The sequence below is a fragment of the Lepidothrix coronata genome, unplaced genomic scaffold (genome assembly GCF_001604755.1).
Source record: "Lepidothrix coronata isolate B3197 unplaced genomic scaffold, Lepidothrix_coronata-1.0 Scaffold91, whole genome shotgun sequence".
Lineage (NCBI taxonomy): Eukaryota > Metazoa > Chordata > Aves > Passeriformes > Pipridae > Lepidothrix > Lepidothrix coronata.
Window position 1 is genome coordinate 1,666,411 of NW_016690271.1, and position 13,693 is coordinate 1,680,103.

At 42.1% G+C, this 13,693-nt stretch overlaps 1 protein-coding gene across 6 annotated transcripts in view; it reads left to right on the plus strand.

The window, feature by feature from the left end:
• Nucleotides 1-222: 222 nt before the first annotated feature.
• Nucleotides 223-13,693, plus strand: part of BRIP1 (BRCA1 interacting protein C-terminal helicase 1) — a 94,496-nt gene continuing 81,025 nt past the window's right edge. For 5 of the 6 annotated variants that reach the window (XR_001875926.1, XM_017821708.1, XM_017821710.1 and 2 more), the window contains exons 1-10: nt 238-334; nt 655-757; nt 1,561-1,689; nt 2,302-2,413; nt 2,876-3,070; nt 3,340-3,467; nt 4,293-4,427; nt 10,217-10,510; nt 10,956-11,177; nt 11,461-11,660. Coding sequence is in view for 5 of the 6 variants with exons in the window: in XM_017821708.1 (XP_017677197.1) it covers nt 1,597-1,689; nt 2,302-2,413; nt 2,876-3,070; nt 3,340-3,467; nt 4,293-4,427; nt 10,217-10,510; nt 10,956-11,177; nt 11,461-11,660 (1,379 nt within the window). In the remaining variant the exon portion in view is untranslated. Of the gene's footprint in view, nt 335-654; nt 758-1,560; nt 1,690-2,301; nt 2,414-2,875; nt 3,071-3,339; nt 3,468-4,292; nt 4,428-10,216; nt 10,511-10,955; nt 11,178-11,460; nt 11,661-13,693 lie in introns of all 6 variants that reach the window. The other variant, XM_017821709.1, reaches the window with a different exon arrangement.

Genomic DNA, 13,693 nt, shown 5'->3' on the forward strand with positions numbered 1-13,693 from the left:
TAAAATGTATTATAATACAATATAAACAATAAAATACATTGTTATTATTTCTCAATACGGTTTTCCCCCACTAAACAGGCGGTTGCTTAGCAACGCGCGCAACCCGGAAGCCAACAAGGCGCGCTGCGATTGGCTCCCGGCACTCGGGGGAGGAAGGCGGGAGCAGCGCAGTGTGCGGCTCGCCGATTGGAGGCGCGCGGCCCTTTCCTGTCAGCTGATTGGCTGGGGCAGAGGCGGGAAGGACGGAGGGCGCTGAGGAGACTTCGGGGCCGCTGGTGGGGACCGTGAGGGGAGTGGGGTCGGGGCTGGGCACACACAAGGAAACAGTGCCCAGGTGCTGCTCTGGGGGCTGGGTTGAAGCGGCACCGCTTCCTCAGGAGGCAGAGCCGCTCCGCCCGGGGCCGAGGCGGTGGCGAGGCTGCGCTCAGAGGCGGCCTCGGCGCGCCCAGAGCGCTCCCGGCCGAGCTGACACTCCACGGAGGGGGCTCTGCGGTGTCCCCGAGCTTCCCACCGCCTCACGGGCAAACTTAACTCGGAGTTATCCTTCATTGAGGAGTCCCCCCGAATGTGTGTGGGAAAAGCCTTTTCGTGGGGAGGTCCTTCTATCCACCCTTCCCAGGATGCAAACTCATGTCATCAATCTCCTTTTCTTAGGATTGCGTTTTCGTGTGGAGAATCTCGATGAGGAAGCTGAATCATGCCGTATATTGGTGGTTTTGGATACATATGTTTAATTGAAAGTCAGATGAGGACACAGGTTAGTGAGTTGATTTATCACCTGGAATCTGCCACTTTAAACGTGCTCTATTACTCAAGGCTGAAAACCTATAAGAAAAAAAACTCCTTGTGTTGTTTAAAAAACGTGGTCTTTTTTTAAAGCCATCTGTGCCTCTTCAGTATTTTTAGTTCACTAATTTTAACTTTTTAGCGTGATAGGGAAATTGTCTTTTATTAAACAGAACGAGAGACATTCAAGGTAATAATCACAAAATAGTAAAGTGACTGCCACCCCATTTCCCCCTGAGTAATTACTGTGTTATTTGGGGAAGAAAAGTGTTTGTTTTTAAATATTTTTGAAGTCAGTGTCCAGTTTTATTTTTCATTGTTATAAGAGGGATGGTACAAGCTACTGTTGACACTTGTGTCTTTGGAGTTTGCAGTGTCTTGGAGTTCAGGCTGATGGAGCTGCAGAATTGAAAGACTGGCTGATGTTCAGTTACTAAAAATCCTGAAATACTTTTTCCCTGTGGCTTTGAGTTTTTATCCCAATGATCTCCAGTCTGGCTGATGGAATCTGAACTGTGTGTGCAGTTTGTCATGGTTTTATTTAAATTGCTGATGTTACTCACTAGCTGGAGGCAGGTTGTTCTTGTTTGTAATGAGGACCAAGTCAGAACTGCTGATGTGTGGTGTGAATTCCTGCATTTCAGTTCTGTTGTTGTCCTGAACTATTACCAGATTAAGTGCTTCTCCATGTTTTTATTTGTTGTTATATGTTCTTTCAGGCTTTATCTGGTTGTTACTATTGACTTGCTAATAGTATTTTTTTTTTTATTGCAGTTCTAAACTTGAAGTAAAGGGGAGGAAGAAGTGGCAATGCCTTCTGAGGGGGCAGAATACACCATTGGGGGGGTGAAGATCCTCTTCCCCTGCAAGGCTTACCCCTCCCAGCTGGCTATGATGAATGCTGTGAGTACAGTTTACACTGGCATTTCCTAAACTAAGAGTGTTTACCACTATTTGGAATTCCAGTTTCTCTATCAGCACTTAGAAAAACTAGAATATTAAATTCAGAGCCTCGAGTGTCTTGAGAATTTCAGTTGTAACAACTGACTGTTCTCTGTGCTGGACAATATCTGGAGCATGCCTAGGGAATGCTGAGGTACATTTTGGATTTGTGAGCATTTATGCTAAGAAAGAAGTTGTGTGTTGTGTAATATATATGGTTATTTATCTAGATATTCTATTAGAGAAGATGTATATAACTTTGAGGGGCAATAATGAAATAGAGTAAGAGTTCAATAAGTTTTCACTTTTTTTGATTTTTTAAAAATGAATTGTTGCACTTATATGTAAACATTTTTAAGGACTTTTAACCATTTCAAAATGGTTTTTTTTTCTCTGTGGGACAAATGGTTTGGTTGTTATTATTATTCAAGGTGATTGTGGGGGTTGGTTTTCTGCTTGTCACAGGACAGCAGGTGTCCTGACCTATTTTTAGAAGTTATTTCTCAGATGAGCTAAAGACACCTGCTTTGCTTTCTCTTAATTCTGGTTTTGCTCTTGTTGTTCTCCTTAAAGATTGTGAAAGGTTTAAATACCAGGCAGCACTGTTTGCTGGAGAGCCCTACAGGAAGTGGGAAAAGCTTGGCATTACTTTGCTCTGCATTATCATGGCAGCAGTCTCTGCACGGTGAGTTTGTCTCAGTGGCTGTTTGCACAATTTTTGATACCAAAATAATAAGTTGCTGCTGTTTATCAGCCTTTAATTTAATTTATCAGCCTTGGATTTCAGGTCTTTGCCCACCATTACACATCTTACTGGCAGCACAAAGCAGTGATGGCCAGTAGTGCTGAGGGGGATTTAGGTCTCATAAGGGAATTATTTGGCTGTTGGAACTTTGGAGGAAAATCCTTGTGGGTTGCAATGATGTGGATGGAGTTGAAGGAGAGAGGAGGTTTGGATTCCTCCAGGGGGTTACAGCCTGAAGAACTGCAGTTCTTCAGAGGGTGGTGGGAACTTGGGCAGCTTTGTAGAGACACCAGGTTTACAACTGGTACCTGAGCTTTCACCTGCACTGTTCTGCAAGTCTGATTGTCCTGTAGAGCCCTGAGTGGTTTTAATGAGAGCCAAATGCCTGTGTCTGTCCCTCAGAGAAATCCCTGCTGAGCTGCTCCGGGGAGAAGGAGGACAGGAAGGCAGAGACATCCCCCCCGTGCCACTGCACGTGTCATTCCCAGGCCAGGAGCAACGAGGCTGCAGTGAGTGTGAATCCTGGTGCTTCTTGTCCTTCCAGTCACTGTGAAACAGCAACTTCCATGAAACCTGGAAGCCCCCTGCCAAACACAGGTAACTTCATGCACAGGCAGCTAAAAATCTGTTCTGGACATACAGTTTGTAGCCTGAGTTGTCAGGTTTTTTTCCTTTCTAGCCAGGGGTGGTTTTTTGCCTTCATAATAGACTACTACATATTTCTGCCCTGCCTGAAATCTGTGTGGTGATTAATGGCTCTGGAAATGTCCAATACAGTTACCTACATCAGGTGTATTTACAGTAAAATCTGTTTTTAAATTGCTGCCCTTATGTAATGCCTTCCTTTTTTCTTTGCTGAATTACAGAATGTAAGGAAAATGAAACTCTGGCTTCGAAATTGGCTGCCAAAAAGAAGTTATCTCTCCATGACAGTGAGAATGATGATTTTCAAGTGGACAGGAAAAGGATTCGTCCTTTAGAAACAGAGCAGCAGGTGAACAAAGTTTATTGGCTGTAAAATAATCCAGGTGTAGCTAAACCAAGCTGTCAAATACCAGTTACAGAGAAGGGTGTGGACAATAATTGAGTCATGTCACAGTTCAGATTGACAGGTTTCTGTTTGTTTTTATTGTTACTCATTACAAAGGAGTCCATTGTTGCATTTAAATGTTCATAACACCCTGTATTAAACTATATCCTACCTATTTAAACAAGTAATATCCCCAAAATATATTCATCCCCAGCTGATCTGTGATATTAAACCAAGGTATGACATTCTAGAGTTGAAAGTGCTCTTGGAAATGAGTGTTAGAAATTCAGATAATACAGAGTTCTGATTTCTAGCCTGTCAGATGTTGGTATCTCTGTGTGGAGTGCAATATTTCTGTTATGTTTTCATCTGTTGCACTGTTGGTATCACATGGCTGAGGACTTGTGCACTTAAACAGCTTTTACATTGCTGCAGAGCACTTTTGATTAAGTTTTTACATCAGTGTGGCTTGAATTTATATTTTGGTTTTGTTATGGAAGTTTTCTGCTTTTTTCTTCATAGTGCTATAATTTCTCTCAGTTTTGTAACAGTGAGAAAATAAAGCAGAAGAGCTCAGCAATAATTACAGATTTTTTTTGGTAATTAAAACTTGAGAGCTTTCCCTAATGACTTTTGTGTGGCTAAGTTTGGTTGAGCTGTTAACAAACATTAAGGGTGCCCAGTGTCACTAAAACAGCCTCAGTGGAAAAGAGCTGAACCAAAGCCCTGCCAGAGGGAGCACATCCTCCTGCCCAGGGCATTTGTACACTGTTTTTTTTTCCCCAACAGGTCAGAAAACGCCACTGTTTGGCCAGAGGAGTCCAGCTGGTTGATGCTTTAGAAGTTTATCACCAGAGGAAAAATGGAGAGCTCACTGTTCACTCTGAAAAAAGTGTGAAAACCTCTACTTGTTCTCCCCAAAGGGTAAGTAATGCAACAGTATCTTTTACAGCAGGAGGGGGAGTTCAAGAGCAATTAAAACCAATATTTGATGGCTCCCCAACAGCACAAAATGTGGCCCAGCAATTCAGCCTGTCAATGTGTGACAGCAGTTGTACAGCAGCTTTGAATTTATATTTTATATTCCAGCCTCTATTAGATTGGTGACATTATGGAAGAAAATGCAGCTGGGACTGTGGAAATTAGGTGAAATCAGGATTTGTAGGTTTTGTTGGTTTTTGTTGTTTTGAGGCATATATAGTGAAAAGCAGTATTTAATATTAACATGTGTGTCTTTTAGACTTTAAAAAAATAGCATGGAGAAAGCTGGACCTGATCATTACAATATATTATAACAAAAAATGAGGAATGAATGAATGTTGCACATGGTTAAGAAGAAAAGTCCTGTGTTTTACTGTGGTAGATTTACATTTTGGGGTGGTGGTGGTTTGGTTTTGGTTTTTTATTACCACCTTCTGTAGCAGAAGTATCACATAAGAATTTGAGATGCAAATATGCAGCTGTTTCTGCAGCTTTCTGCTGGGCATTTTTCTGTTTGAATCTTACTGATTTTATGAAGTAAAACCAGGAGAAGAAGAAATGTGAGGCAGAGGAGAGCTGAGGGTGAGATGCCAGGTTATGTAGGTGATGCAGTTCCCCTGAAAGCTCATCAGGGGCTGGGACAGAATAGTTCTTATTGAGATTAAAATATGGGAGCACACCATGAAATCAGGAAATTGTGTGTTTGGGACAAATGTAAGAAAGGAATGAGGTCTGACCTTCGTTTCTTTCATCAGCACAGAAATCTCCTTTCTGCTTCCAAAAGACAAAGAACATTCACCCTTTCCAGTGTATTTGATGTTGTTTTATGGTAATACCCCTCTGTAGGTAACTCAGCTTCTGAGTGCAGGGGGTTTTGTGCCTGTTTGGAATTATGTTTGGTTTCCACATGCATTTCAATTCTCCTTCCAGCAGCTCTTTGTACGTCCTAAATGAGCTGCTGTTTTAATCAGTGCAACCCAGAGCTGGTTTCCAGCATTCCGTGCCTTTGCAAACACAAAGGAAGCCAAAAGCTATAGTATTACTTTTAAGACACTGGGAGCTAAATATTTTCTTAACAAAAGTGAATCTGTGTTGCAGGTCATTTGATGGGAGGTAGTTTTTGTTAGTTTTGGAAAGCTCTGAGGACTTTTTGAGTAGGATTTGAAATGCTTTGTGCCACTGAGCTTCAGCTGATAGTTTGGAATCCAAAGGCCAGCAGAGTGTGCTGTTGATTTTCAAATAAAAAGACCTTTCTTCCTTCCTTGATTGTAAAATTTCCTTCGGTGCTTTGCTGTGGGCATCTGGAAAACTCGATTTAAAACTTGTGGAAATTTCTTGCAGTGAAGAAAATTGAAAACTTTTAATATAGATCAACTGATTGTTAATAAAATACTTAAGAAAATACTAAGAAAACTCTTGATTTTCTAAGGAAACTCTTTGTTTTAATAGTTGAACTGCACCTGTGTGTGTTGTAATGTGCCCTCCATGGGGCTGATTTTGCAGATAGACAGTATATACATTAGATACTATTCAAACAGTTTGCTGCATCTTTAGAAAGAATTAACCCAAGAAGAAATGAAGGTTTTTATTTCTGTTCGAGTTTCTTTTTAAGAATGAAAGGATCAAGTGTTATTTTGCTGTGATGAACTTTTGCTTTAGCACACTGGGAATTTGGCTGGTGTCAAGAAAGAGTTGCAGAAAGGCCTTAGTTGTGCCTCAGAACTACTGATGATAAATATGTGAGGTTTAAAACATGAAGAGCCCACAGCATGGGCTGTCAGGTATAGAAGTGCTTTTCTAGTGTGGCTCATGAAATAAAGGCAACAGGGGGTATGTTCAGCACTTATCATAATGAACTGCGTGTTTGGGATGGTACAATAATGTAATAATGGTATTTTCTTCAGCACTGAGGCAACCCTGTGTTTTACTCTAGTTAATCTTCTGCTTCAAGCAAATTTAGTTTCTTGTCAAGTCCTGTCTCTAGTCCAAAAGAGAGGTGGGCTGGTTGTTGTGAGAGGATCAGAGGTGCTGCCCAGGGTTGCTCCATCAGTAGAACACCTGTAGATCCTGGGGGTGAGAATCCAAGGCTGTTCTGAGCTGCCTGGGAGTCCATCTCTGTCCTCCTGCTGTTAAATCTTGCAGGACAGGGCAGTTCTGGTGTGAGCTGAAGTGGGAAATGATCCCCTGCTGGTGCTCTCTTGATTCCTTGTGTCACAGAATGGCCTGAGAAACTGGGGCAGCTGGGCTAAGGAAACCCCATTTCTAGCAGGTAAAGAAAGTAAACAGTAAATGGAGAGTAGTGTAACAAACACTTGGGGTATCAAAAAACAGCTGTGAAAAGAATCTGTCTTAATGTGCTAGCCCCTTGCAGTTTAACATATTGCTTACAACCTTCACAATGGGCCTTGAGTGACTTCTGTTACACATTCCAGGGGACTGGCAGCCTGGTACAATCAGGGTCTGCACTCCAGAACGGGCTAATTTACCACGATGGGCTGAAGAAAGTTGTGGATTTGTATTACAGGCTCTCACCTGACACCGTATCTGATCCCTTTTCTGCTGATTGACGTTTTGAATGAGCTCTTTGAAGCGGGTTCCAGCTTAATTAAAACGTTTGCTCGGTTAGCAGTGATCTGTGAAAGCCTGTGATAAATATTGAACCGGGTTCACCTGCTGGTGACTGGGGGAGCATAAACAGCTGCTTTGTGTGCTCGGCTCGAGAGGCTGCGGCAGCAGCAGAATGCTGGGCTTTGAGAGCTTCCAAAGGAGGGCTGAAAAGCTCTGCTAATGTCCCTGCTGATATCTGCCCAGATCGTGCTTGTGCCATATTTCACACAAGGGGCATTCACTGCTCCATCATTCACATGCCTTTGTAACGGGGAAATGGAGATGGAGATAGGAAGAACTCCTCTTACCTCTTTGTGTTTCAGGGATCACAGCCCCAGTGTTTGTTTAGCTCTATTTTACACGCAGGACAGGTCGGGGGACTTGATTATTCCCTTTTTAATCGGACTTCCACGTTTTGCCCATATAAATATTGATGTGATAGGCTGGTTTATCTCCCCCTGACAGCAGTAAAAACAAGCTGCATTAGCCTAAGGTCCATATAGGCTGGTATCTGATCTCTAACAGCATCTGTTACTGAGTGTTTCTGATTAACCACTGTAGAAAGCAGAGGAGAATCTTTCTTTTCCTCTCTCCCAAATGAAAATCTCCATTTCAGATTCCAACAGCTGTAAACAGGTTTAGCCCCGAAGCCAGAGCGTGTTACAGAGTTCTCTTGTCTTAATATGAATTATTTCTAGTCAGCTTCCCCCCGAATTTTTTCATAGGTAAATTGAAACATTTTCTAATTTTATTACAGTTCAATCAGTATCTCTGTGGCATGAGGGTAAAAAATTGTGTTTTGAGGCCACACTGCCAAGGAAAATGCCAAATTGGGGTCACTTTGTTCAGGTGGAGAGTTCTCCTTCCTTTGGCTGCAGGAATGGGAGAGGACCCCCACGTTAGTTTGGCTGTGTGATATCCACAGCAAATTCTTTGTGTAGAAATACAGAATTAAAATAGTTTGTCTTCTATAAAATTTTAAGACTTATTTTAAGAATTCAAATGCAAATTGACACACTTGAGAAACGTGCAAAGAACATAAACTCAGCTTTTAAACTGTTTTAACCGTTTTCCTAAAGTTTCTCTTCATTACGAAGAACCTTCTAAAAAGGTTTTATTTATTAATGTGTGTGTGGCTAATGGTGTCTGTGGCTTTCAGAATTGCTCTGACTACTGCAGGCAGTTTTATACTCTTTCTGGTTACTATAAAATCAGCCTCAGTTTACAACTTTCTCAATATTGTGGAGGGTTTGCTTGACATAAAACTTTTTTCAGAGTTAAAGGTAACATTTTAGTACTGGAATAATGGCTAAAGTGCTTCTTAATGCCAGTGTTACACCAACTACAAACCTTTTAAGCCAAACTTTTAAGGCCACCTGTAAAATACCCTAATTTATAAGCCTTACCCATGAGAACACTTTTAATTCTTTTCATAAAAAAGAAATATATGTGGTGTTTTAAGCCCATCATGGAAGAGCCTTCTGTTCCCATTTGTGTATATATTAATTTAAGCTTCGTTTTCCTGTTGTTCTAAGAACTTTTGCAAAAGCTGCCTAATTCATCCTAATAGTTTTCTGTTATTTTTATTTGGCAAACTGAAGGTGAGGCTTAGCAATGGCAGGGGAATATTAGTGGTAAAGTGTCCTCTTGGCATTCTGTGTGTTCTTTTTGCCTCTGAAAACACCGTCTGACTTGAATAAAAATTAAAAGATAAGCCTGTTGTTAAAGGCCCTGCACAGGGAGTGCTTGGGTTCTATTAATTGTTAGTGTGCTGATGTGGTTTTTATTATTTCAGGCTCCCATTGGCACTGGAGTTTTCTGTGTGAGCACACAGAGCACACATGTAACATATACCATATGTCAGCTGTTTCCTGCTTGGCTGGTGACAAGAGCCCCATTCATAACTCTTCTTTTTATCCTTTCAGTGAATAAGTAATTATTCAATATAGAAGGCAGGATATTTGGAACTGGCTATTTAATGTGGCAGCACAGGGTAATGAAACCTGCTGTTCCTGGCAACCTGAGAGGGGAGTGTAACAATTCCAGCATGGGTGTAACTTTAGCTGCTTTGAGGGCCTGTTTCCTTGGCACATCAGTGCACCTTTTATCCCCCTGAGTGGCAGCTCCGGGGGTTCCATTTCCAGCCCTTCTCTCCCGTATTGTGCTATTTAATGGTGGACAAGGCTGAGTGGCACTGAGGGTAACGTGACCTCGCTTCTCCTCGGAGGGGAGGCTCCGAGACAGCTCATCCCAGAGCTGGGGTGGAACACATGGCAGGGCTTGCTTTGTTTGGAATGGATCATCCCTCATACCCCTCCCTCCCCTTCAAATTGTATCTGAGCAGGCAGCAACACGTTGGGACCTGCACTAAAGCAAATACCACCTCTTTGACAACTTTGAACAACTCCCTGTTTTTCACCTGGCCGTGGTTACTCAGGAGTTCCTGGTTTTCCACGTGTCCTTTCACATTAATTATTGCAACTTCACCTGGATGGTCCCAGTATTTCATGTTATGAAAGTTGGTGCTTCTCAGGAAGGAAAAAAAAATGGCCTCTAACAGATATTTTACAGGATTAGGTTCTGTTTAGAATTATTCCCCGTGTTTCTTTATTCTCCTAGTTACTGGATGGCCTTTGGCATAATGGCCCAGCAAACATGTTTCTAATGGAGAGTGTGTGACACAGTCTGTTTTATCTGCAAACTGATTGCCCTGAACTGTCTGGATTTCTACTGCTTGCTTTGAGGAAAAATGTTCTCAGTGTTTTAATTTGAGTGCCTGATCCCAAATTTCCTTCATGGAAGGTGCAGGACTCTTGTTCTGTCACAGGAGTGTCCTTGGCTGCAGTTTAAACGTGAGGAGTTTATTTGTGTTATTCACATGTGTAAATATTCCACTGGATTAATAATTCTTTGTGATTGGGTTATGATAAAGTTGTGATTGCTAGAAGGGTTTTTTTAAGATTTTCAGGCACAACACTTTAATTTTGCAGCTTAATAGGCCAGCCTATTGAACTGTTGAGCTATCCCAGAGGGCATTTCCTAAATAGACCATAAGCAGATTTAGCACATTCATCTCCCAGTGGGATTTTGTTAATTTTTTTTTTTTTTTAAATCTTGGTTTGCAGCCTTCTGACCCGTGCACTGAGTGTTCCTGCTCCTCTGGAAAAGAACCCACTAAGGATCCCAGTCACACAAAGAAGAAGGAAAATGGAGATCGCTTGTCTGTTCCCAAAATATTTTTTGGAACACGGACTCACAAGCAAATAGCCCAGATCACCAGGGAGCTGAAGAGAACAGCCTATTCCTCTGTCCCCATGAGCATCCTGTCCAGCAGGGATTACACCTGCATCCACCCAGTGGTATCCAACAGTGGGAGCAACAGGAATGAAATGTGTGTAGAACTGCTGGAAGGAAAAAATGTGAGTCCTCTAGTTTCAGAAAATGAGCATTCATTAAAGACAGTCAAATTTAAGGGAGTTGAACAGCTGGATGAGGAATGTTTTTTACTGTGTTGGTTAAATGCCTCCTGATAATTTGGTTTAGATATTAATCATTAGAAAATGTAGACACACTGTAGCCATACTGAAAAACTTATGATGATAGGATGAGTATTTATGGCAGGTTAGTGTTTTAGTAGGACTTAAATTGTCTTTGGGTTTATGGATGAAGAAGAAAAGTGCCCTTTACTGAGGTGCATTTTAGGAACATGGATTTGCCTGACATGATGTACTTTTCATTCTTGTCTGACATGAAAAGTAGCTGCTAGAAATGTTCTCTAGAAGTAGTCCAATGCATGGAACAACTTGGGGGATTTGAGCTTCCTTGGATTTCGTGATTTCTTGTACCCACTGTCTTTGCTTGCAGGGCAAGTCCTGTGCTTACTACCACGGTGTCCACAAGCTCAGTGAGCACCACGCGCTGCAGGCTGCCCATGGGCTGTACCAGGCCTGGGACATCGAGGACCTGGTGAGCCTGGGCAGGAAGCTTCGTGCCTGTGCTTATTTTGCAGCCAGGGAGCTCATGGTGGGGGCAGACATCGTGTTTTGTCCCTACAATTATCTCCTGGACCCGCAGATAAGGGAGAGTGTGAGTATATTTGTAACAAAGATTGCAATAAGTGAGGTTAAAAAGAAATGAGAAACGTAATGTTCATTGATGATGGTCAGCTGAGATCCTATTTATGTCCAAAATATTATCAACAAAATAACTCCTGGGGGTTTTTTTTCCCCTTGGTTGTGGAAATTGGATCAAACCCTGAAAACTTTCCGTTGCACCACGATGCAGAACGTGCATTTGTTTTTCCCTGTTAGTTGCTGTTTCTCCCTCATGTCTTTCACTGTTTTACCAGGTAGTAATTTCCTTTTTTTAGATGGACATCAACCTAAAGGGCCAGGTGGTGATCTTGGATGAAGCCCATAACATCGAGGACTGTGCTCGGGAGGCCGTGAGCTTCGGGGTGACAGAGGCTCAGCTCAGGGCTGCTCGGGAGGAGCTGGATTTCATGGTCAGCAACAACATCAGGCAGAAGGATCACGGGCCCCTGAGAGCTGTGTGCTGCTCTTTGATAAAGTAAGGCAACTCTTTCATTCCTTTGCATCAATTAATAGTTTTTTAAATTACATTTAGGTTCCTTTTGCTGGTGTAATTTATGCGGTGGTGTTCTTCAACCTGTGCAGTCATCTGATTTTTGTTCACTTCAGGAATCCAGAGGGTGTTGATATGTTAAGAAAACTACTGGTCTTAAATGGGAGCATTGAAATTCTGGTTTGAAAAGTGTGTTCTGCTCTTGAATGGTGTGCTCATCCTTATGGGGCTTTCATGGGCTCCTGGTTCAGGATGAATATTTTGCATGGGGTAAATGTTTATATTTCACACACTTCTGTTTGCTTATTTCACAAATAGCAGCATTATTTGGTCAAAGCATTAATTGGTTCACATTTATAAAATGCTTTCAGGGCCTTGGACGGGAAGTGTTTGGAGCAGGTTGGAATCTGTTCTGGGAATCAGGTTGGAATCTGTTGAATTCTTCATGGCTGAAAGTGAATTTATCAGTCATGCCCTTTGTTTTCCCTGTGAAACAGCTTCTTGGAAGGGGAAGGCATGAACATGAGTTGAAAATTATGGGATGGGATGGAACAAAAGCAAATGGACAGAAGCCCAGGAAGAAAGAGGAGGTCAAGGGCAAAGTCTTTTGGGTGAAGTGGAGGAATCAAAAAAAGTGGATGATGATACAAGTGGCTTTGTAGTTAATTGAATTCTGATTCGGTGCTTGTCACATCATCACTCTGGTGCACTTGACTTTGCAGCCCAGCACAAGTAGTTCACCCTTTTCCCATCCTTTCTTCCTTCTGAGAGTTGATGTTTATGTGTCACAGAGACAAGTGACTTTTTCTGTGGTGCAGAAGCTAATTCTCTACCTTGGCGATTTTCAAATGTTAAATTTTAGCAGAAGATAAGAACAGCATGGCTGGAGATTTGATTGCCTCGAGCCTTTTAACCTTATCAGGAAAACTAAGGTTGATTGTCTTGGCAAATCTGCCAAGAGCATGAAAAGCAGTTGTTGGAAAGCAGAGGCCGGGGTGTAAATAGCCAGTAATGGGTAAGATGCTGCTGTGTTGTGACATGGCTTTGCCAGATGCTTGGGGAACGAGGAAAAATCTTATTTCACTTATAAAGAGCCTGGGCCCTCATTCCAGAGAGCACTTAAGCACGGGCTCAGTGCCACAGGGGTGCTGGAGTGACCTTTGGGAGGAATTTGAGGACATACCAGTGGAGCTGGCAAACTTTGCTGATGAGATGCACATTCACCAGGACAAATGCCTTTGTTCAGTGGAATATGCTGTGTCAACAGTGGGATTTGCTGGTAGTGAGGGAAGCAGCAAATACACTTTCTGGAATCAGAGATGTGTTTGTAACATCCATTACATCTTTGCCTGGAAATAGTGCATACACCGATTTTTCACTTCTAAACCATTGATGCCTTTCTGGGAACGAAGCTCATTTTATTTGTGCTTCCTGCTTTGCTCTAAAAATAATTTAACAGGTATTTCAAGTAAATGCCTTCATGTTGGATGGAATTTAGTTGAGAATTTGGGTGGGGTTTTTTGGTGGTGTTTTGCCATTAGGAAGGCCCTTGTGTTAAGTTTGTATTTGCATTTATAGCATAACCATTTGAAAAGTGTGTGATGGTGTTTGAGGTTCATAACAGGGAAACAGAAGTTTTACATTTCCTGAAGTGTTTTATCCATTGTAAATCTTTCATTTCCGTCTTGGTGGCCTTTTCCCAGTTTTGGTTCCAGGTCTTTCGGATGTTACATTTGAGGAAATGGGGCCCTACCCTGGTGATGCTCTGCCTGTGTTTGTGATCACCATTCCTTAATAAAATAAAGCAAATTACAGCCAAAGAAGTGATTGTTACGACAGCATTTGGGGGGGTTTTGTTTGCATTAACCCAACGAAAGGCGAGTTTCATTTTAATTGTTCCGTGGCTCGGATAATTGCAGTGACAGGGCAGGAGGTCTGGAACTGAAGCAGTCACTAAGCCTTGCTGCTTTAGTTGATAATGATGAAGTGCTTTTGCAGGTGGATGTTTTGAACTGGGG